The sequence below is a fragment of the Nicotiana sylvestris genome, chromosome 5, assembly GCF_000393655.2.
Source record: "Nicotiana sylvestris chromosome 5, ASM39365v2, whole genome shotgun sequence".
Lineage (NCBI taxonomy): Eukaryota > Viridiplantae > Streptophyta > Magnoliopsida > Solanales > Solanaceae > Nicotiana > Nicotiana sylvestris.
In genome coordinates, this window is record NC_091061.1 from 168400400 (window position 1) to 168423949 (window position 23550).

Sequence of the window (23550 nt, forward strand, 5' to 3'; positions counted from 1 at the left end):
AAACTTAAGGTTGAATGCACCTGAGACTTGGGAGGAAAAAAATATCACTTCATTTTTCTTTCCCTTTCATTTTTTCTTTCATATTTTTTTTTTTTTTCCTTTTTCTTTCACTTTTTAATGACATTACATTGTAGGTTTTGGCTCATTCAATGTGTAAACTTTATTAATCATAGCAAGAAGATAAACTTGAAAATAATACCAATGAGCTCTTTTACCTCTTGATATAGAAAATAAGCATGGGAAATGTATGCAAACAATGTATATATAGCAAATATACATACACAACAATTGAAAAAATTCCGATTATCTGCATTGTTATGTTATCCAAAATTACAAAGCACGGTTGATACTTTTACTTTCCGATAGGATCTATAAGAATGAAGTTCCCAAAATTATAGCCAAAGAAAGAGACTAAACAAAGCTCTCTCATTATGCTATTCATGAACTTCACTCATCATGTCCTATAAACAAAATTAGCATTTGCATAAAAACAACAAAAATAAAAAATAAAAACAAAAAAAACTCTTATCTTTCTTGAGTTGCCAAAAAAAAGAGAGAGAAAAAAAGGAAGATTAGAGATTAGTTATGTATACATCCCTTGCTAGCTAGATTTCCCATTAGTCCATGGCCTTGTAATGAGAGTTCTATGTGTCATTCCACACAGTGAAAGTGGGGGGCCCACCATGACAAATAGCGACAGTATTATTCCTTGAAGCGAGAGCAGGAACAGCTGTTGACATCCAATTGTTACAATTAACAGAATCCTGAGGATCATAAAGACCGGCCGCCTTTACCGAGCCATTAGATGTTGATTGTTGAGAATGATAGTAACCAAATATATTCTCATTACCAAGTTGTTGCTTCACTTCATTCTCTCCATAACCATTACCTTGGCTCAATTGTGGCAACACAAATCCACCACTAGGACTACTTGCATATCCAACACCTTGATATGTAATATTATTATGTTCCATTGAAGTAGAAGAAGTATCCAATCCCATAAGATTGTGTAAAGCTGAAGTTGGTTGCATGAAATTATGAGCAATATTCCCATGTGGAAGTTGATGAAAATCTTGAAAATTTTGTGTCATATGATCAGAATCTTGAACTTCTTGTTTGCACCATAGCCTTTGTTGTTGTTGTTGTTGTTGTTGGCTATAAGGGTAATGCATATTCAATGGTTGAGCTTGTTGGAATGCAATGTTAGACCAGATATGGTTCGCGTTCGATCCATAGCTACTGATTGTTCCATTTGTGAGATGAGATCCAATGGTTTCTTGACTAACTCTTTGATAATCTCGAGCAATTTGATCAGCTTGTTCTGCATCTTTGAGACGTTTTGCTGCACCTCCAATAGGTAATGTACTGCTCTCTAGTATGCTTTTTACGTCGTATCGGTTTATTTCAAAGTTGGTTACTGCATTTAGTCCACGGAATTTGATTGCTGCAATGTCATAAGCCTCTGCAGCTTCTTCTTGTGTGCCTATGAATAGGAATAAAGTTAGAAGGTAACCATCATAATATGATTTTCCAGGAAAATGGTTTGAGGAAAAAGCATTTTTGTACATGATTATATATATGTAGGGACATAATATGACATTATTAAGTCTTTTGGAGCAAAAAAAGAAGGAAGAATTAACCTAAATAGTTGTCTACCCAACCACTTAACCTAAATATAGCTGGTACATATATAATATGCATATAATTTATGTATATTTTGTGTATAACCGTGTATAATTAGTGAATAATTTATGTATACCGGCTAGAAAAAATAAACAGTGAATTTAACCGGCTATTTGTGTAAATCCTCCAACCATTTAATATGTATTATATTAATGAGTAAATAGTATGACACTATAACTATTTAATATATATTAATGAGTCTTTTGGAGAAAAAAAAAAAAAAAAGGAAGAATTAACCTAAATAGCCGTCCACCCAACCACTTAAACTAAAGATAGCTGATGGATATATAGTATGCATATAATCCATGTATAATTTGAATATAACCATATATAATCAGTGAATATATTATGTATACCGGCTAGAAAAAGTAAATAGTGAATTTGGCCGGCTATTTGTGTAAATTCCAAATAAAAAGGAGAAAAAAGACTTACTGAAAGTGCCTAGATAAAGATCCTTGTTTCCAGCAACTCGTCCAATTCTCGCTTGCCATCTTCCATGTTGATGGTGCCTGTTATTAATTACCAAAAGTAAAAAATTACAAAACTAAATGAAAGAGTTTTACTTTTACTACATAATGTTTAAATGAAAGTGTATGCATTTTGATATAACTTCTATCATAAAATAATCAACGAGATTTAATTTTGTGCAAAAGCCAAATGATATCATGCACTCAAAAACAAAACAAGAAAAAAATAAAATAATTTGGCATTAAACTTACTCTTATGCGATTATTAAATGAAGTTTAATTTCTTCGAGACATAATTAGTCATACATGTATAAATGATCCTCCATTGCCAAATATATAACTAAGGATTCTTACACAAATAATCGGTCGAATTCACTGTTTACTTTAATCAGTATAATTTCAACGACTAATATAATAACCATGCCTATAGTGGCATATGATAAACCAAGAAGAAAAATAATGAATACGATTTTTTTATTTTGAACAGTTTTAATGGAAAAGAAGAATATTATTACGCAAGGAAATGATATATTACCTAGTAACACCTCGGTAAATTGATGCCCCACGAGAGAACCCACTGCTCTTCCTATATTAGGACCAAAAAAAGAAACAAAAACAAAATAAAATAAAATATCAATTTCTTTTATTTTCTAAATTACAACTAAGGTCGGGTCTAATTTTTTTTTGGACAAGTTTATGTATAGGTTTTATATTAAATGTACCTTCGCAAAGATGCCACATACTCTTGTCTAGTCATATGCTTCATCTCCTCCAGCTCTTTCTCATAATTACTAATCTGGAAATTTTCATCCAAGAAAAAATTTAATTAAAAAAAAAACCAAAATTTTCTGTACGGAACATTTGTTGTCGACCAACTAGACAAAATTTCCTAGGATGAAGAAGTCCACTACATAGAATTCTATGTACTTACTGGGAAATTGGTGGTAGTTGTCGGACCCCAATACTTCAGTGCTGCTAAATCATAAGCTCGAGCTGCTTTTTCTTCTTTATCATACCCTCCTATAAAAGAATTACATGAAAAAAATTGACCAGTTAAGATAAAATTATAATAAGAATTTAACTTATATACAATGAAAGTATAAAAATTATTACACTACCATATTTTTTAAAATGAGAAGGGGAGTCTTGGGCAACGGTTACTATAGGTTATGAGTTCGAGCAGTGAAAACAGCCACTAATTAATGCCTGCATTAGGGTAGACCGTCTAAATTACACCCTCTGGGGTACAGTCCTTTTTCGTACCCTGCGTGAAAATGGGATGACTTGTGCACCGGATTGCGACCACCATGGTTTAAAACGTGTTGTAACAACTAACCTATTATTTTCTTGGTTGCTAATTCCATTTTTTTTGTTACACTTTCGGGTCACAGTCTCAGTGTATAGAAGTTAATTAAAAGCATTGATAAAATAGTGAGTTCTTGCATTGTAGTAACATGTTGAAAAGTTTATATATATACAAGACTAGAAGGAATTACACTATAACTTACCCAAATAAACTGCAGGAAGTATAGAATTGTAGAATCCATCACCATGAAGTAGAATGAGAGAAAAATGAAGAAGATATCCAAGTTAGTATTTTCAAGGAAAAAATAAGGTAGATAGTAGTAAGAAAAAGAAATAATGGCGAGTAAAATGAAAAAAAAAAAGTGAAAAAGGTGAAATTTTGAAGTGGGAGACAATGAAGGGAAACATACCTTGCCTTCCTTTGCGAGTTTGTCCCTCTCTTCTGCAACTATTATCCCACAAATGTGCCTCATATCTCCCCGTCCACCTATGCCTACATACACCAATATATAAAATTAATTACGAAACGTATATCACAAATAAAATACTTACTTTACACTTAATATCAACCACTAAATAAAGCAAGAGGAACAAGAAAGAAATTTGGTTATAAAGGTTGTTTAAAATAAGAGAAAAAAATTTCGTTTCGAGTAGTAGATCATTTTAGGGTAGACTTGCATTACGGTAGGCTGTCTGATGTAGTGCAGTCTTTCCCGAACTCTGCATGCGTGAATGCAAAATGCATGGTACACGGAGCTGCTTTTTTTATATGACGATAATCCAGTAGTGAACAGAAGGATTCCATTATTTATGTTTTTTTCTACTAAGCACAAAAAAAGAAGAAGAGAAACTATATAGGAAAAATGAAAGGGAATGGCATTAATGAACCTAAATGATTTTGAAGACGGTGTTATATTTTTTTGACGCCCTTCCCACTTTTGTAATGCAATCTTATACTCCATTTTAGACTTCTCTTAAGGACAAAGTTCATTAGAATTTTTCCAATATGTAATATGGCTCATAAATATAGTATTTTTTATTTTATTGTTAAAAAGAGCAAGATGGAGGAAGAATGTAAAAAATGCTACTTCAATCTTTTTTTCCAAGTAGCATTTATTTCTCTAAAATAGCCAAAAAGTATAAGCTTGTGCCTGGCCTCGTTCCTACATATGAAATATAGCGATAATTTAAAAAAAGGAAAAAGAAAATACCTTGTAACACCACGGTAAATAGAAGTTCTTTGGCCAAAAGTATCAATAGATTTCCTAGGCACTGCTTCTATTGCACCATTATTTTGTCCATCAACAATACTACCATTGCACCCATTAGCATTCTCTTGTTGTTTGTTATTTTCCGACGAGCAGCTATTCTCTCCACCGCCACCGCCACCGCCGCCGCCGGTGCTCATAGAAAGTGACAAGGACTGTGCATTATTACCACCACCTACCACCACACCCTCCCCCTCCTTGTTGTCATTTTCTGATGGGGTGGTGGTGTTAGGGTTATTTCTTAACCAATTCTTGATCATAGAAAGCCCTATAGTATTATTATTATTAGTGTTACTTCCAATATTGTTAGTGGTATTAGTAACACTTGAATAAATACTATAATCTCCATTAATGTTGTTGTTTCTGTTTTGTACTTCACCAATACCAAGAAAGTTTTCTAGTTTTGGTGGTTCTTGATTTTCAAGATGTTGGCTTGTATTGCATGAAATGCCCATTAGCATTGACATCTCTGATGTGGTCTTGTAGTTAGGATCATGAGAGCTCCAATCTGCATATACAAAACAAACAAAAAAAATCTCAAACATAGGAAAAATGATTGTTTTTTTTTTCCAAATTAATCCATCTATTCGGACTTTCATCTCCTGCGGTGATGGGGTTTTTGACGTAAACCCCAACTATGTATATTTAAAACTATGGTATTGCATCTAACAAAAGTCGTTCTTAATTTGTCTGTCGCTAATTCATATAAGGCAACAAAGGAGGAGCTGCGAAAAATGACTATAAACATTCACAACACATGTGTCTTGATCTTTTTCCTCATATTCCTTTATAGGATTAGGGTTTTTAGTAGGAAAAAAAGAGACTAACGAAACAATAACAACAACAAGCTCAGTAATCCCATTAATGAGGTTTGGAGAGGATAATGTGTACATAAATTTTACCCCTACCTTGAAAGTAGAGAGATAGTTTTTGATAGACCCTCGGCTCAAGAAAATATGAAAAGAAAGCAGCAACGGCAACAAGCAGTGAAAAAAAAAGACTAACAAAGAGGAAATCAAATTAAATGTAGTAACTAACCTTGTGATTGATGATTTCTGTTGAAAGCTTCAAAAATACCAAAAGGGGTATTATGGGGAACAACATTAAGAGAAGGAAGGGTAGAGTCATGAGAAGTAAGATCAAAACATTCTCCTGAAACATCAACTGAACCAGATATTTCTTGAGATGTTTGTGATGTTAATTCCTCATGTGCTGAAAGAGAGAATCCTAACCAGTTGTTCATTGATGAAGCCATCAAATTAAAATCTTGGTTTAAAAAAATAAAATAATTCACTAGTTATATATAGCTATTGAAAAACACTAGTAATATTGAGTTTTTCCCCACTAAAAGTTCATGCAATATGAAGTGCTACTGGAAATTAAAAGAGAATAAAAAAGATAAGTCCATGATTTGGTATTATAGACTAAGTTGTTTGAATAGGTGAAAAAAAAGAAAGAAGAAGAAGAGGAAAGGTCCAAAAATTGAAGAGGAATCATTTCTCCCAAAGCAATGTGAAGATTTATATGAAACTCAAAACCCAAAATAAAAATAAAATATCAAGTTCGACCCCCCCCCCCCACAAAACCCCCCTCCCCTTCTCTCTCCATTTCTCGTTGGTCACAAATGGGGTGCCCTCTAAATGAGGGGCAGTGTTTTCTCTGATCCCAAAAACATGTATAGGTTCAAAATGAAGAGCAAAATATAGGGTTGATGAGGGGTAGGATTGTAAAATAATTGAACCAAGGGTAGTAGTAATGTATTCCCGGTTCACAATAAGTGACCAATTTACTTTTTTATTTTGGTTCAAAATAAATGTCCAGTTATGTAATCAAGAAAGAATTCAATTTATTTTTACAAAATAACCCCTATATACATATTCCTAAAAAGTTTTCTTACTCCTCACATTAAATGTTTAATTAGGGATAGTTTGGTCATAGTAGGTATTTTTGTATAGAATTTAGTATTTTCTTAATGGGCATGTTAAAAGCAAATTGGTCACTTATTGTGAACCGGATGGAGTATATAACAAGGATATTTCTCTTTGGATATTTAAACTTTTTTTTTGGTTTTCCCATCCGGTATCCGGTACTCGCATTGGAGGCCGACTATATTTGGATTCGTGCCGCGTAGGGCTCTATTCGGGGGGAAGCACTCCCTGCCAAGTATTTTTCCATACCTAAGGCTCGAACTCGAGACCTCTGGTTAAGGGGAAGAGCAGCCCCATCCGTTGCACCACATCCTTTGGTGGTAAACTTGATATTTAACTTCTGTGCACGGATAATATGCAAATTTTTATATTATCAGTTTAAGATGATTTATAATAAGAGATCGATAATATATTGAGCTATCCCAATTTGGTAACATAAAAATGCAGAAAATAACATGTTGTAACAAGTTAAAAGATGTTGGTAATGTGAAAATTTGTTACACTATTAGTGAGTTAAATCATTTTTTATTTTTATATACATATGTAACTTGAACTTTACTGCTACTGCGAAATTCTATACATATCAAATGGAAGCTAAGATAGAAGAATAATAATCAAGAGTACACGAGGACTAAATAAAAAATTGTGTGAATTGTAGTCTTCTGTACATACTAATAGTTTATTTTGGCAGATATATCCTAATATTTTAGTTTTCATATCAGATCCTTTTCTTGTGTAATTTTAAGATAGGGCAAAGTGGTATATAGCATGTTGAGTGAGTTGATCCTATCTTTTCATTCTTGCATATCTTCTACTCCACTTTTTATTTCTCATTCGCTATCCGATATTTTTACGGGGGCTCGATTAAATCTGGATACGTTTTATATTAGTGGATAAAGTGATCAACTAATAAATGTGACTTCATATCCAAGGCTCGAACAAGAAATCTCTTATTAAGAATGAAGACATACTGACAACTTCACCACAATCGTATCTTCTACTCAATTGTTTTAAGTGTATACTCTATCCGTCTCAAATTATCTGTCGTGTTTCTCTTTTACATCACTTAAGAAAATATTAATAGGAAAAGTTTATGACCATTTTACCCTTATTTATGTCTTAAGATAAATCTCTCTTTATTTAATTCCTACTCATAATTAAGGTATTTGTAGTCTTTAAGAATAATTAATATTAAGGATAGAATAGGAAAAAAATAATTAATTTACTCTTGAACTTCTAAAATGATAAATAATTAGATAATTATTTTTAAAAACTACGACATATAATTTGAGATGGAGGAAGTATATTTGAGGCAGTAATATTCTATATATAGTAATTGGCCTAACACATGGAGTTGTGCATATCCTTAGGGGGCATGTGGTTTCTTAATCTTGAAACAAACTACACTAATGTCCTTTGAACGTTCAAAGAGTATCCAAGTTGCACTCTTATTTTACACATTTTTTGTTGCCTGTATTATTGGCTAACTAGCTCGTTTTCAAGAAACTTTAAGAAAGTCATTCCTTGTTTCTCTACCAAATCTCTCTTAGTTTATTACCCTTTCGTTTACTTTTACTTGTCTAATATTTTAAAAATAGATTTTTACTTTTATATGTCACTTTTGACATATTAAGAAAAGACAATTTCTTAAATCCACTAAAAATATGTATCAATTAATATGTGTATCATGGTAAAATATGCACTTCATTTATTATTTCTTAAAAGGCATGCAAAGTCCATAGTGAACAAGTAAAAGTGAATAGGGTAGAGAGGCTGTTTCCAAATAGACCCCCGACATCCTTTCCTCCAAGAAATTTCCACCTTGCTCTTGGAGAGACTCGAACTCACAACCTCTTAATTGGGAGTGGAGGTTATTTACCATCAGAGCAACCCCTCTTGTCCGAACCGTTTAATAAAAAGAATGGAAAATGTAATATCTCTTCCCACATCTCTCACTTAGTCAAGGTTAACAGGTTCAATAATTGTAGGATATTACTAATTAAGAATGATATTTAATAAATGTTTAAGTGCTTATTTAACACTCCACAAATTAGAATAGTATGATTGAATTGGGAAAATGTAATAAAGACTCTATTTTGTTATAACATTAAATATTTTAAAACAAACTTAGTTGGCCAAAACAATTAATGTTTTGGACTAGAAGGGATATTGATTAGTGATTAGTAAATAAGATAACCTAATCGCAAATCGTGTATAAATTCAACTTAAGATCAGAAAAACGTTGACTCTATAAAATGTGTTTTTTGTTAATGTGGACAAAGTATATTGATATTAGGCTATATAGATAATATTTACATCTTAATATTATCATGGTTTATTGTTGTTTTATAGTCAAATTGATAATAAAATATTCTAAATGATGTTCTTTTGTTTCGCAGGGAATATTCTAAATGAGGAAACACCACAGAGTGTTTTGGAGGCAATAATGTGAAGATAAGGCCCATTCAAGAAGTACCCGAGTACAAAGAAGCAAAAAAAAAAAAGTGGACGGAGTAAATTCCACCGCGCCCGCGGTGGAACCGCGACAGATTAAGGATCGAGACAGAATGTTCAGCTTCCACCGCGGTCGAGCCGCGGTCTTTCCGCGACTGCGGTGCACTGTTCACGCGTCAGGAAAAATGGGGACCAAAGTGTAAACTCTGGAAAACTTGTTCCAAATCCTTATAAGCTTTAGAAACTCGCCCAAGAATTTTTTTAAGCTTGTTTTTAAACTACTTTGGAGGCAAGAACAAGTGTGAGAAGATCAATCAAACATTATAGTTTTCTATCTCTTTTATTTTCTTGCAATTACACATTATGAATAATTTAGTAGTTTCATCTTGTTTTGTCACGAGTAGCTAATTCCTTAGTCTAAAGTATTGATGGAACCTATTAAAGGATGAACTTCTTGTGATGTTAATATAGTTTGCCGATTTAATCTCTATTTGTTCAACTACGTATTTGTTGTAGTTAATTGACAGGATCCCCAATTAGCTGTGCCTATTTAGTGTGCATAACTCGGGAGAGAGTGCATATTTAGGTAATTATTGAACACCACCACTCTCAAAGTATATGAGGGATCAATAACTGCGGGTTTAAAGGCGGGATTAGGGATAACGAAGCCTTGGGTGTAATCTAAAGTGAGCTGTAATAAACAAAGCCAGCTAGCGTATCTCGGGAGAGTGCGTCTAGTAAATTATCACGATTACTCGGGAGAGGTTTACGGTAATAGGAGTGCTCATGATTGATAGAGATGATTTGGTGAATATTTATGAAACATAACCGGAAGAGATTCCATCAATAGGGGAAATCATAACCTTAGAACCTTCTCTTAATTGTTTACAACTTAATCATAGTTAGTTTTCAGTGCTAATTTACTTTCATTCGTAGTTAGTAGAAATACCATCAATTGTTATTGACAACATTTGAGAAGTTGATTCCGGAGGATTTAGTAAGTCTAACGAAAGTAATTGATAGGTTAATTCCTTGTGGGTTCGACTCTAGGCTAAATACTCAGATTATATTTGCAACGTCTGCGTGTCCTTTTTTATAAGGCATAGTTGGGCATGATCAAATTTTGGCGCCGTTGCCGGAGAATTAACGGTGTTATCAATTACAATTGAAAGAAGTACAAAAATTCTTTGTGTAGTTTTCTCTATACCCAATCTTTACATTGAAATTATAACGTTTTTTGACTTGGTTGTACAGGTGCATGCCTAGAAACTCATCGAGAACTGGTGAAGTATTTGAAGCATTATCAGATCCCAAGAAAGTTTTCAAGGCCTTGAATCGGGCCAACCGAAAAAGCAAACAACAACAAGCAACTGAACAAATCGAACTAGACATGGGGGACAACGTGGTAGACCCAACAGTGTCAATAGCACCTGTGGCACCTCTTGTGCCAGAGGCTGCTCTCTATGATTGGGCACAGACCACAGCTGAAAATCTGGCCATTGCGATTGTAGTCCCGCAGATACAAGCTGAATCATTCCAAATCACGAATAACATGTTGCACTTGTTGCAAAACAAGGGACTATTTTCGGGGTCACAAGTCGAAGATCCTCAACAGCACTTGAAGAATTTCCTGTCAATCTGCAAAACCCAAAGGCAGCCCAACGTAACTCCGGAAGCAATCAAGCTGTTATTGTTTCCATTCTCAGTGACAGGAGCTGCCCAGACCTGGCTAAACTCACTCCCCATAAATTCCATAACAACTTGGGAGGAGTTAGTCAAGCAATTCCATAACAAGTTCCACCCACCCAACTAGACTACTCAACAAATTGATGAAATTTTAAGTTTTAAACAGAGACCAATGGAGACACTACATGAAACATGGGAACGTTTCAAAGGGATGCTGGTTATATGTCCACACCATGGTATTCCAGATCTAATATTGGGGCAGCGGTTTTACATGGGATTGTCAGATAGCGTGAAGAACGTTGTTGATGCTTCAGCTGGTGGAGCATTTTTGAGCAAAACATGGAGAGAAGACTAGAGTCTGCTTGATAAGATGGCACAGAATTCAGGATGGACAACCAGGAATGCACCTATCACTCTAGTGGTTCACTCAGTGCCCTTAGATCCATCCAACTATATGGCTAAAAATATGGCCACCTTATTGACACAGATAAGTATACTCACTAAAAAGGTAGAAGAGTCAGGGCAGAAGCAGTAGGTACACATCGTAGATACTACCAATGGGGGCTTGTGCACATCTTGAATTAGTCAGCCAATTGGTAACTAGTGGAATGCAGAACATGATCATCATCACTACCCTGAAGATATAAACTATGAGTCTAATTATGGAGGCCAGAGGTAGGGTGGTCAGAATTAGGGCTAGCAAAGTCAGCCGTACAGGCCAGTCCAGCCACAGTTCAACAATGAGAACATGGGAGGTATGGGACCTCCTAACAATATGACACTTTACCCAAGGCCACATGGATATAACAATCAGAATCAGTAGCAGGGGTATCACCCTCCTCAGCAGAAGCATGGTAGACGGCATGAAGATGGGTTTGCTAGACTTGAGGCAATGATGCAGCAGGTTATTGGATCTAATGCAAAAATTAGTGAGAGAGTAGATGCACACGATTCAGCTATCAAGAATATTGAAGTGCAGATGAGCCAAATTTCAATGTCTCTAAACAATTGTCCTCATGGGATATTACCTGCAGACACTCAAATAAACCCCAAAGATTAAGGCCCGAAGCAACTGATGGCAGTGAGTCTACGGAATGACAGAGATTTAGACGTAGAGCAAGAAAGGGCTCGAGAGAGCAGACAGGCTGAGACTCTCATACCAATGCCCATTAAGCTAGATGAGTTAACGAAACTGACAGAGGTGACAATCCAGTCTGCTCAAGAAGAACACAATATTCAGATTGAGACTGAGAAAGAAGCTGAGACAGCCCAGGAACAAGTAGTTGAGGTGGCAGCTGATAAAGAGCAGTCCCAAATCATTGGGAAGAAGAGACCTCCTGCATCATTCCCTCAGAGGCTGGCTAAGCACCAAAAAGAGGAGCAGTACAAGAAATTCTTTGAGATGCTAAAACAAATCCAGGTAAATATTCCATTGATTGATTCTTTGAAAGAGATGCCTGGGTATGCAAAAATGATGAAGGACTTAATGTCGAGAAAATTCGATTTCCAAGACCCGGCCACGGTGACTCTTACTCAGACATGTAGTGCACTGGTGACTAGACCAATTGCAGAGAAGCTATCTGACCTAGGGAGTTTTACAATTCCTTGCACTATTGGTAATTTTGCTTTTGCTAAGGCCCTTTATGATCTAGGGGCTAGAATTAATCTTATGCCCCTGACGATTTATAAGAGGCTGGGGATTGGAAGAGCTAGACCCACCTCTATATTGTTGCAGCTGGCTGATAGGACTGTAAAAAGACCCTCTGGTATCCTGGATGATGTGTTGATTCAGGTGGGAAAATTTGTGTTCCCTGCAGATTTTGTAATCTTGGACTGTAAGGTGGATGAAGAAATTCCCATAATTTTGGGAAGGCCGTTCTTGGCCACTGGGAGAGCTCTCATTGATTGTGAGACTGGGGAGCTCAAGATGAGATTAAACGACGAAGAAATAACATTTAATATGCAGAAATCTATGAGGTGACCAAGTGAATTCGCCAATTGCTCTCTTATTGATGCCGTGGATATAATTTCCGAAACTGATGATGAGATGCTGACTATTGAAGACCCTCTTGCTGCATGCATGATGAATTTAGATGAGGTGAATGGAGAAGAACTGGCAGAATGTGTGTTGGCACTAGAGGGCAGAGGGTTCTAGGACAGAACTCTTGAATTTGAACCCTTGTACTTAGAAAATAGAAAAACTCCTCCAGCCAAGCCATCCATCGAAGAACCCCCAAAGCTGGAGTTGAAGCCACTGCCCGCCCATCTCAGGTATGAGTTCCTTGGACCTGACTCCACATTACCTATTATTATCTCATCTAGTTTATTAGATGTGCAGGCACAATAACTCTTGCAGGTACTCAAAGAGTGTAAGACTGCCATTGGGTGGACCATGACAAACATAAAGGGGATCAGCCCCGCCTACTGTATGCATAAAATTCTGCTGGAAGAGGGCCACAAACCTTCCAGGGAACACCAAAGAAGGCTGAACCCTAACATGAAGGAAGTGCTAAAGAAAGAAGTGATAAAGTGGTTAGATGCGGGAATTGTTTTCCCAATATTTGACAGCAGCTGGGTTAGCCCGATTCAATGTGTGCCTAAAAAGGGTGGCATGATAGTAGTCAAAAATGATAATAATGAACTGATCTTGACAAGAACCATCACGGGCTGGAGAATTTGTATGGACTACAAAAAGTTATATCTGGCCACCCGGAAGGACCACTTCCCACTTCTCTTCATTGATCAGATGCTAGATAGACTAGCAAGGAGGTCACACTTCTGTTTCTGGATGGGTATTCAGGTTACAATCAGATCTCCATTGCACCTGAGGATAGAGAAAAGACCTCTTTCACTTGCCCATATGACATTTATGCCTTCCGGAGGATGCCATTTGGCCTATGCAATGCACCCACCACATTTCAAAGGTGCATGATGGACATATTCACTGACATGGTAGAAGACATAATGGAAGTATTCATGGATGATTTCTCAGTGGTGGAAAATTCATTAGATGAATGCCTAATAAATCTGACGCGTGTGCTGAAAAGGTGTATTGAGACTAACCTGGTTCTTAATTGGGAGAAGTGTCATTTCATGGTACAAGAGGGCATAGTCTTGGGGCACCGGGTGTCAAGCAAAGGAATTGAGGTGGATTGTGCTAAAGTGGATGTGATAGCAAAACTGCCCCCTCCAACATCAGTCAAAGCAATCAGGAGCTTCCTCAGGCATGCCGGTTTCTACCGGAGATTCATAAGAGACTTCTCAAAAATTTCCAACCCTCTCTGTAAGTTGTTAGAAAAAGATCACCCCTTCTTGTTTTCTGATGATCGCAGGGTAGCATTCGAGGAGTTGAAGAAGAGACTAGTCACAACACCCATCATTGTTGCCCCCGACTGGGAGCAACCTTTCGAACTTATATGTGACGCTAGTGACTACGCAGTGGGGAAGTGTTGGGAAAGCGGAAAGACAAGCTAATGCATCCAATCTACTATGCTAGTAGAAAATTGAGTGGAGCCCAACTGAACTACACTGTGACTGAGAAGGAGATGTTGGCTGTGGTGTTTGCTTTCGACAAGTTCAAATCATACCTAATTGGATCTAAGGTAATTGTATACACTGATCATGCAGCTCTCAGGTACTTGATTGAGAAGAAGGAGTCTAAGCCGTGCCTGATTCGTTGGGTGTTGCTACTACAAGAATTCGACCTCGAAATTCGTGACCATAAGGGTACAAAAAACCAAGTCACTGAACATCTATCACGACTTGAGGGAGCTGAAAACTCAATTAAGGTTGAGGATATTCTGGAAACCTTTCCAAACGAGCAACTGCTTGCTACTAGTCTTGAAGAAGTGCCATGGTATGTAGACTTTGGAAATTACCTGGCCAGCGGTATAGTTCCCTATGACCTTTCCTCTGTACAAAAGAAAAAGTTTTATCGTGACTGCCGTATGTATTATTGGGATGAACCTTACCTATTTCGAATAGGTGTTGACAATCTGATCCGGAGGTGCGTCCCCGAGATAGAACAATCTTCTATTTTGCAAGCATGTCATACATCAGCGTATGGAGGGCATTTTGTAGAAGTCCGGACAGCTGCGAAAGTTCTAGAGGCCGGTTTATTTTGGCCAATAGTGTTTAAAGATGCGCACCACTAAGTGAAGGGCTGAAATGAATGTCAGCGGACCAGGAACATTTTCCGTCGCCATGAGATGCCCATGAACCCGATTCAAAAGGTGGAAGTGTTTGATGTCTGGGGGATTGACTTCATGGGACTCTTCGTTAGCGCCTTTGGCAATAAGTACATACTTGTTGCTGTGGATTACGTGTCCAAATGGGTAGAAGCTGTAGCGTTGCCCACTAATGATGCAAGAGTAGTGGTGGAATTTTTGAAGAAGAACATATTCACCCGCTTTGGGACACCAAGAGCGATTATCAGTGATGGAGGCACCCACTTCTGTAATAGAGCCTTCGAAAAGTTGCTAGCAAAGTATGATGTACGCCACAAGGTGGCTACCCCATATCATCCCCAGACTAGTGGGCAGGTTGAAGTGTCTAACAGAGAGATAAAGAGTGTGCTAACCAAGACGGTGAACGCCACAAGAACTGATTGGGCGAAAAAGATAGATGATGCACTATGGACTTATAGAACTGCTTTTAAAACACCAATTGGTATGTCACCATATAAGTTGGTATTTGGGAAGGCCTGCCACTTGCCAGTGGAACTTGAACATAAAGCTTGGTGGGCACTGAAACAGCTGAACCTAGATATTGAGGCTGCGGGCACAACACGAATCACTGAATTGCATGAGCTTGACTAGTTCAAACATCTTGCTTCCGAGAGCACCAGATTATACAAGGAAAGAATGAAGAGGTTATATGACCAGAACATTGTTGAGCGACATTTCAAACCCGGGGACATGGTACCGCTCTATAACTCATGATTACGGTTGTTCCCTGGTAAGCTTAAGTGATGATAGTCTGGTACATTTCGAGTGGTCGAAATATTCCCCTTAGGGGCTGTGGAGATTGCCTCGGAGAAAGACTCACACACATTTAGAGTCAATGGGCAGCAATTAAAGGTATATGTAGGTACGAGTGACGCGAAAGAAATGACAGAGATCCACCTGACGGAACCTCAGAGGTCGAGCGAGCCTTAAATGTGCTTGTCTATGTCGAGCCGCGACATTAAATCAGGCGCTGCATGGGAGGCAACCCACTAATGTTGTTGTTAGTGTTTTCTTGTATCTATCTATATAAAATTAAGAAAAGAGGGGGGGCAGCACCGCGACCGAGGCATAACCACGGTGAGAGGCGAGTATTCTGCCTCAACGTCGTCCAAACCACCACGACCACAGTGGGACCGCGGTGAGACGTAAAGTTTCTGCCTCGATGTATTTAGCCCACCGCGGCCGCGGTGGGCGCCAGGTACGTTATTTTTATTTATTTGTTTATTTTTGTTTCCTTTTCTTTTCTTTCTTTTCTTCTTCTTTTAATTTAATTTAATTTCAACCCCCCTTCTTTAATCCCCCAAAACTCCCGACCCCCCTCTTTATCTCTCAATCTCTCTCTCTCTTAACCCTAACTCCCCAAAAATCCCCCATTTTCTTCTTTTTCTTCTTCACTCACACTACATCCCATCACCATTCCTCTCACTCTTCTTCCACTAAGGTATGCTATTCACTTCTCCCCTCTATTTTCTTTTTGTATTTTGTTGTAGTTCATGATAGTTTAATGTTGTAATGGTGTAGTAATTGTTAGTAGATTTTTGTTAGTTTCTTCTTGTTTTTTCTTTTGAATTTCATTTTTGAGATTGATTGGTGAAGAGGCTGTGTGTTTAATATAGTGGAAAGGTGTATGTTGGTGGGTGTTGAATGAAGTATTGTGGGGTGTGATGGTGTAGTAGTATCTTTGATTTGGGGGAAGTTTTGATGTACCCATGAGGGCTATACGTGTTAGGATAGTGACTTGCCCACAAGGTGATTTGGAAATTGCCCCAATGGAGTTATAAGAGCTAATGTGACATGGTTGTGGTGAAGTCTGAGTAACCACCCATAGTCACATATTTCACACACTCACTAATATGCATTTCTCTATTTGACAGGTACAATGAGTTCATCTAGGAAGAGACGCAACACCGGGTCCTCCGCTAGTGGATCGGGAAGCTTTTCGAGAGCTAGGAGTCAGGCCAGTTCACCATAATTTGACAGCACTAGGTTTGTCTCCAAACTGGCGGAGGACAGATGCAATGCAAAGGCAACAAAGAAATTGCTACATGAGGTGCATATTGACAGATAATCCTTAGAGGTGGAATGCCCGAACATATTCAATGAATTGAGGAGGTGTTAGCTGGACATCTTCTTCGAAGTACCGGAGGTGGCCAATGTTCAGATGGTCAGGGAGTTCTATGCGAACTGCCCGGAATGTGAGAATGGGTTATTACTGTGTATACTCTGGTAAATGCATCCATCGAGGCCATCTGCAGGGTTTATCGGCTGCTAGTGTTTAGGGGAGAAGCTGATGATTATCGTACTTTTAGCCGAACAAGTGCCTTGTGGGGAACTCTTCTTGAAACTATCTGTGTGCCAGACAGAGAATACATATGGATAAATCCCAGGATCACACTTAACTCCCAGTCTCTCAATTGGGAGGCTAAGTGTTGGTTAACTATTATCAACAGTCGGTTGTTGCCTTCCAGCAACACGACTGATGTCAATCTACCACGGGAATCAGCAATCTACTATTTCATGGCTCACAGGGATTTTGATGTGGCCCAGCTCCTCTATGATGAAATGCTCATTAGATCACCTGAGTTGCTCAAAGGCTTCTACTTCCCTTCTTTAGTCACCAGGTTGTGCCGCCTTGCTAGAGTCCCTGAAGACCTTAGAGTTGATAAGAAATTACTAGTAAAAGTCCCGTTCTTGGCAAGAAAAATCAGAATTGGGATGGAGCCGGCGGTAAATGTTGATGACTCAGATGATGAATCTGATAATGATAATGATGCTGAGGTAGCTGAGGTCCCACCACCTCCGAGAGTTGAAGAGGCAGGCCCATCTCAGCCCCCCGGAGTAACCACATGATAGTTTTGGAGCAGGAGATGGCTGGGTTACGTACCTCAGTCACTGATTTGGGTGCCCGCGTAGACGCGGTGGCTGACCGATAGGTAAAGTCAAAGAAGAAATTCTTAGGCTGGCTGAGAGCTCTAGGCCGTGCTTGCAATGTGAACCCAGTCACTGTCTCTGAACAGGAGTGATCTTTCAGGGAAGTTCCTTTACCTCACTCCTCTTTAAATTTTTATGCCATGAGGACATGTCTACATTTTAAGTGTGGGATGGGGAATACTTCAATTTATGTATGTATTTGTAACAATTTAGTTGTTTGATTTCTTTTTGTTGTGTTGCTTTGATTGTTTTTGGTAAGTTAAAGTAGGTAAGTGACTTGTCCCGACGACGGATCTCTTTCGGCGGGATTCTTGAGGGACTAAGTCGATAAAAAAAGAATATGGAGACTCTTCCTGATGACGGATCCTTTAGACAATTTTCTTGAGGAAAGTAAGTCTAGAGAAAAGACCAAAAAGATTTCTTTATTTTTAGGTAGTGTAGTAACTTCCCCTTGATTTTTCTTTGGGCCACGGTTCTTTTTCAAGGGTTTAGCTTGACCCGGGTATAGGTAGTTTTTGTTCATTTAGTTTTTTTTTGAGATTAGGATTAATGGGCTAAGAGCTAAAATCGAAGGAGAAACCCTTAGCGTTGATACACCCGAACACAATAGATACTAGAGTGTAACGCTTAGTCTTAATAGTTGAATCTTGCTAAAGTGCCTTAAAATTGTATGTTTGTATCTAACTTGAACACTCAAAAGAGAATGTCTTGATAAATCAATCCGGAGTGAGTCATGTGCCATGTGTGTGTGAGTTTTACTATATCCCATGATTTACATTTGATGCCTAGAACTTGCCCTGTGTGTTTGTAAAGCGAAATAGTAGTTTCATTCAGTTTTAGAAATGATATAGGCATTTCTTTGTGAGCCAAACATATAACGTAAACCCACCTGAATGTAATATATCTTAGCTAACCCCGTTGAGCCTATAAGCCTGTTTCTTTTGCAACCACATTGCGAACCTTACCCAATTGTTTGAATAGCCTGCTGTTTGAACCATTTTACCTCCCATAAGCACTTGAATAGTATTGAAATTTTGCAAAAGCAAAAGTGTGGGGTGATGATTTGGTTTTTTGAGTGGAACCATTGAAATAGAGAATAAGTGCAGAATTTTGAAGAATAAAAGAAGAAGCACCACGAAAAAAAAAGAAAAAAAAATATAAATGTTGTAAATAAATATAGTGGTTGATAAGTGGTAGCTTAATGCAAATGCACCTAAAGGAATGTGATGTTATAAATAAATTATAAGAAATGTCTAGTTGACATAAGAATGATATGGAATGTTAGTGTGTTATGTATTAAAAGTGCTTAGGAGGTTAGTCACTATATCCAAATATATCCTACCCGTCCATTAGCCTACATTACAACCAAGTGAAGTCCTATTGATCTTAAACTGAGTGGGCTCGATTAGTAGAGTATTACACTATGGGCAAGCCTATGGTGCATCTTTGTGGCATGTGAATGTTCTTTTGGAGAGTGAGCAAATTCTGCCTATTTAAGTTCCTAATTGTTCTAAATATCATTGTATGTGGAACTACTCTCTTGTGTAATGTGAGGGCATGTGATTCACAAAGGAAAGGTAAGTCTTGACTCTTGTATAGAGTAGTTTGAGTAAGTGCGAATGTTGCATGGTACGCGAGATTCGACTTTTGAGGTAAATGTTGTTCACTACTAGGTGCAACTTTGGTAAATTGTTCAAGGTGTGAGTCATTACGGGTAAAGCTTAGGGAAGGAAATTTAGTAGAGTGTGGTGGATTGCTAGAGGACTATCAATGATATTAGTGCGGGGTGTTGATATTAGGCTATATAGATGATATTTACACCTTAATAATACCATGCTTTATTGTTGTTTTATAGTCAAATTGATAACAAAATGCTCTAAATGGTGTTCTTTTGTTTCACATGGAATATTCTAAGTGAGGAAGCACCACGGAGTATTTTGGAGGCAATAATGTGAAGATAAGGCCCACTCAAGAAGTACCCGAGCACAACGAAGCAAAAAAAAGTGGACGGAGTAAATTCCACCGCGCCCGTGGTGGAACCGCGGCAGATTAAGGACCGAGGCAGAATGTTCAGCTTCCACCGCGGTTGAGCCGCGGTCGAGCCGCGAGCGCAGTGCACTGTTCACGCGTCAGGAAAATTGGGGATCAAAGTGTAAACTTGGGAAAACTTGTTCCAAACCCTTATAAGCTTTAGAAACTCGCCCAAGAATTTTTTTAAGCTTGTTTTTAGACTACTTTGGAGGCAAGAACAGGTGTGAGAAGATCAATCAAACATTAGAGTTTTTCTATCTCTTTTATTTTCTTGCAATTACACATTATGAATAATTTAGTAGTTTCATCTTGTTTTGTCACGAATAGCTAATTCCTTAGTCTAAGGTTTTGATGGAACCTATTAAAGGATGAAGTTCTTGTGATGTTAATATAGTTTGCCAGTTTAATCTCTATTTGTTCAACTACGTATTTGTTATAGTTAATTGACATGATCCTCAATTAGCTGTGCCTATTTAGTGTGCATAACTCGGGAGAAAGTGCATATTTAGGTAATTGTTTAACAACACCACTCCCAAATTATATGAAGGATCAATAACTGAGAGTTTAAAGGCGGGATTAGGGATAACGAAGCCTTGGGTGCAATCTAAAGTGAGCTGTAATAAACAAAGCCAGCTAGCGTATCTCGGGAGAGTGCGTCTAGTAAATTATCGCGATTACTCGGGAGAGATTTACGGTAATAGGAGTGCTCATGATTGATAGAGATGATTTGGTGAATATATATGAAACATAACCGGAAGGGATTCCGTCAATAGGGGAAATCATAACCTTAGAACCTTCTCTTAATTGTTTACAACTTAATCAAAGTTAGTTTTCAGTGCTTATTTACTTTCATTCATTGTTAGTAGAAATACCATCAATTGTTATTGACAGCATTTGGGAAGTTGATTTCGGAGAATTTAGTAAGTCTAATGAAAGTAATTGATAGGTTAATTCCTCGTGTGTTCGACTCTAGGCTAAATACTCAGATTATATTTGCAACGTCCGCGTGTCCTTTTTTTATAATGTATAGTTGGGCGGGATCATATATATGCTGCATTAGTCCATAATTTTTCTACTGATTAGAAACTCCTTGACATAAAATCAAAATTGTTAATTACCAAATTAATTTGTGCTTTTTAAATCGTTTAGCTAAAATAATACTAGTACAATATCGTAATTGTAATACATAAAGCCTGATCATTGGTGTGGAACCCGGAATTTTAATCAGAGGATTCAAATAAATACAAGGAACAACACATGATTTAATTAAGTTTCAGACATGCGATCTAAACAATCTTTGAGCAAATTTTAACCACATTCAAATCTTTCTCTATATGAAGAAAAAATTCGACAATAATATATATAAACTTATTCATATATGTCATTAGTTTATCTAATAAAACTAATTACTTACTAATTTTCTATTTCGAATTAAAATTTATTATTAGTACAAGAAAATATGCATATTCGTGTATCTAACTTAAATACATCTATTTATTCACTGAATGGGAATCTCTGAGTAAGATTAAAGTTGTTTTCATGTGACTTATTAGTCACGGGTTCCATTCGTAAAAATAACCACTAATAGACAGTTAATATCACACATTTGGAGTGCGACCCTTCCTCGAACGACAGAGGCGAGCCTATTAGTAATGACACTCTATATACATAAGGGGTCATCGGCACCCGTAATATTCGGTAAGAATTTTATGTATACATGTATATGTCTTTACAAAATAGTGATATATTAGTAATTACACTCTATATACAAAGTAAATTCTGGTTGAACGTAAATGTGCACCCGTTACCTCTAAATTCTAGGTTCACCTCTGCCAAACATATGTATAAATACGGGATGCTTTGTATATCGAATTAATATCTTGTTTACATGAATTTATTCAGTGAATTTCCAGTTGGACATAAGTCATATCAATGTCAGAAATGCTGGTCCTCTTCTTCCTTTTCTCTTCCTCTGTCTGTAATCTGTCCACTGCCACACCCCTTAACCTAACCAACCCACTACTTTTCATTTAATTTTTTTTCTTTCTTTTTCACTCCCATAACTTTCTCACATTCTTTTCCCATCTTTAAAAAAAAAACTTTAATTTATTATTTTTTGCATGTTGCTGCTGCTGTTTATCCTCAGCTTTGTCATAATCATCAAACTGCTCCCCCGATAGAAACGGGGGACTTTTCTTTTCCTTCTTTTAAACAAAAAATAATAATTGATCATTTGCATGACTGACACTTAATAATTCTTCCCCTTTTATATATTCTCCTTTTTTAGGCAGATCATTTCAGAGAGACTGAGATATTCCTCTTCAATGCAGAATCTTTTTCTTTTTCCTTTTAGAACGGGCTTGGCTTGGCTTTTTTTTTCTCTTTTTTTGACACGTAGTGGCACGTAATGTGGTCAATCATAAAAAATTCCTATAAAAAATGTTTAATATAAGTTATGTACCTCTAAAACTTTTATCGATATACGCAATGTAATTTTTCGATAAAGAATGATCAATGCAAAGTACGGTTTCGCCCTTACTGGGTTGGTTCAATTTTTATCAAAATCAAACCAAAACAAACCTAAATTAGACGAATTACAAAAAAATACACATGACTTCACACCATAACAAAAAATAGCCCATATTTTTAAGTTTTACCTGACCTAGCTCATATTGTACATAATTGAAAATAATTCAATATATGTGTTCTTACAACCATTGCTTCAAAAAGTTATGGAGTTAAATATGTGTTCTCACAACTATTGCTTTCACTCTCTCTTCTTCTCACATCTTCTACATATGCTTCAAGGGGCCGTCTGCTTCTCTCCATGTGTCACCTGATTTCAATGTAAGAAAATTGAAAAGTAGAAGTCCACCATTGAAGGCCATTCAAAGCTTTGCTTTCGAAAATATGATTTTTTTAGTTTGTTAGTCGTTTGGATTGGGTGTTGTTCCAATTGATTCAAAATATCAAAAGGAGTTCAAAATTTAAATTTGAAGTGATTTGAAGTAGATTTGAGCAAGATTTGAGTTAAATTTTAGAAAAGACGCAAGGAAGAAGACGAAGTCAGTTTTTTTTTATAATTATGTACAATCTTGTATAATAGTATATATGAGTGTATAAAGTCATCTTATACACTATTATACACTTTTATACACTTTTATACAAGCGTTTGTAGATGAACTTCTTACACGATTTTCAGTTGCAATTCTTTTCAAAAACAGTCCAAATCTCCATTAACTGACTTTAAATTTTATATACAACCTCCATATACTATTTCTAACAAGCTAAATAACACCCACTCCAAATTTTTCATAAAATCAAATTCGGAATTTAAATCCACATAAATCTTGTTAAAAATCATATTTTCACCACCCAAATGGATTTGGTTTGTTGAACTAATAATTGAGTCACAGTTACTGATTCGAAAATTAATTTAAAAGCTTGAGAAATCTTTTTTAAAAATTAACCAGTATTTTCGAGAACCTATTGAAGTTGAATGTTGAGTATTAACCTATTATTTTTGGGTTAGTTGGTTGTAAATTGAAATATGAGCTATAAAATTAAAAAG

General features: G+C 36.8%; 3 protein-coding genes and 1 non-coding gene across 4 annotated transcripts; 2 read left to right on the forward strand and 2 right to left on the reverse strand.

Moving 5' to 3' along the window:
• Window positions 1-305: 305 nt before the first annotated feature.
• Window positions 306-6191, reverse strand: LOC104247228 (AP2-like ethylene-responsive transcription factor AIL1). Its single transcript, XM_009803189.2, has 9 exons — window positions 5762-6191; window positions 4667-5231; window positions 3866-3948; window positions 3659-3667; window positions 3082-3170; window positions 2873-2946; window positions 2686-2736; window positions 2116-2192; window positions 306-1483 (listed from the first exon to the last, which is right to left on the reverse strand). The coding sequence occupies exons 1-9, from the start codon at window positions 5976-5978 to the stop codon at window positions 645-647; spliced, it is 2004 nt and encodes a 667-aa protein (XP_009801491.1). The 5' UTR covers window positions 5979-6191; the 3' UTR covers window positions 306-644.
• A 4733-nt stretch (window positions 6192-10924) lies between these two features.
• Window positions 10925-11031, reverse strand: LOC138869797 (small nucleolar RNA R71). Its single transcript, XR_011400050.1, has one exon. It is a non-coding gene; the product is annotated as a small nucleolar RNA R71 (small nucleolar RNA).
• An 835-nt stretch (window positions 11032-11866) lies between these two features.
• On the forward strand, window positions 11867-14265 carry LOC138869633 (uncharacterized). The gene is made up of 3 exons (XM_070147267.1): window positions 11867-12698; window positions 12855-12914; window positions 13592-14265. The coding sequence occupies exons 1-3, from the start codon at window positions 11867-11869 to the stop codon at window positions 14263-14265; spliced, it is 1566 nt and encodes a 521-aa protein (XP_070003368.1).
• Window positions 14266-14999: 734 nt separating this feature from the next.
• Window positions 15000-15608, forward strand: LOC138869634 (uncharacterized). Its single transcript, XM_070147268.1, has one exon. It carries the CDS (start codon window positions 15000-15002, stop codon window positions 15606-15608), a length of 609 nt encoding a protein of 202 aa, XP_070003369.1.
• Window positions 15609-23550: the final 7942 nt, after the last annotated feature.

Excerpts from the sequence above, each read along its gene's own strand:
- LOC138869633 (XM_070147267.1), top strand. The coding sequence starts at position 11,867 with ATGGCAGTGAGTCTACGGAATGACAGAGATTTAGACGTAGAGCAAGAA. Across the intron at positions 12,699-12,854 it reads TGGGAGAGCTCTCATTGATT|ACCCTCTTGCTGCATGCATG; the intron begins GTGAGACTGGGG and ends TGACTATTGAAG. Across the intron at positions 12,915-13,591 it reads TGGAGAAGAACTGGCAGAAT|GTTACAATCAGATCTCCATT; the intron begins GTGTGTTGGCAC and ends ATGGGTATTCAG.
- LOC138869634 (XM_070147268.1), top strand. The coding sequence starts at position 15,000 with ATGCCCATGAACCCGATTCAAAAGGTGGAAGTGTTTGATGTCTGGGGG.
- LOC104247228 (XM_009803189.2), bottom strand. The coding sequence starts at position 5,978 with ATGGCTTCATCAATGAACAACTGGTTAGGATTCTCTCTTTCAGCACAT. Across the intron at positions 2,737-2,872 it reads TATGTGGCATCTTTGCGAAG|GAAGAGCAGTGGGTTCTCTC; the intron begins GTACATTTAATA and ends GTCCTAATATAG. Across the intron at positions 2,193-2,685 it reads ATTTACCGAGGTGTTACTAG|GCACCATCAACATGGAAGAT; the intron begins GTAATATATCAT and ends AATTAATAACAG.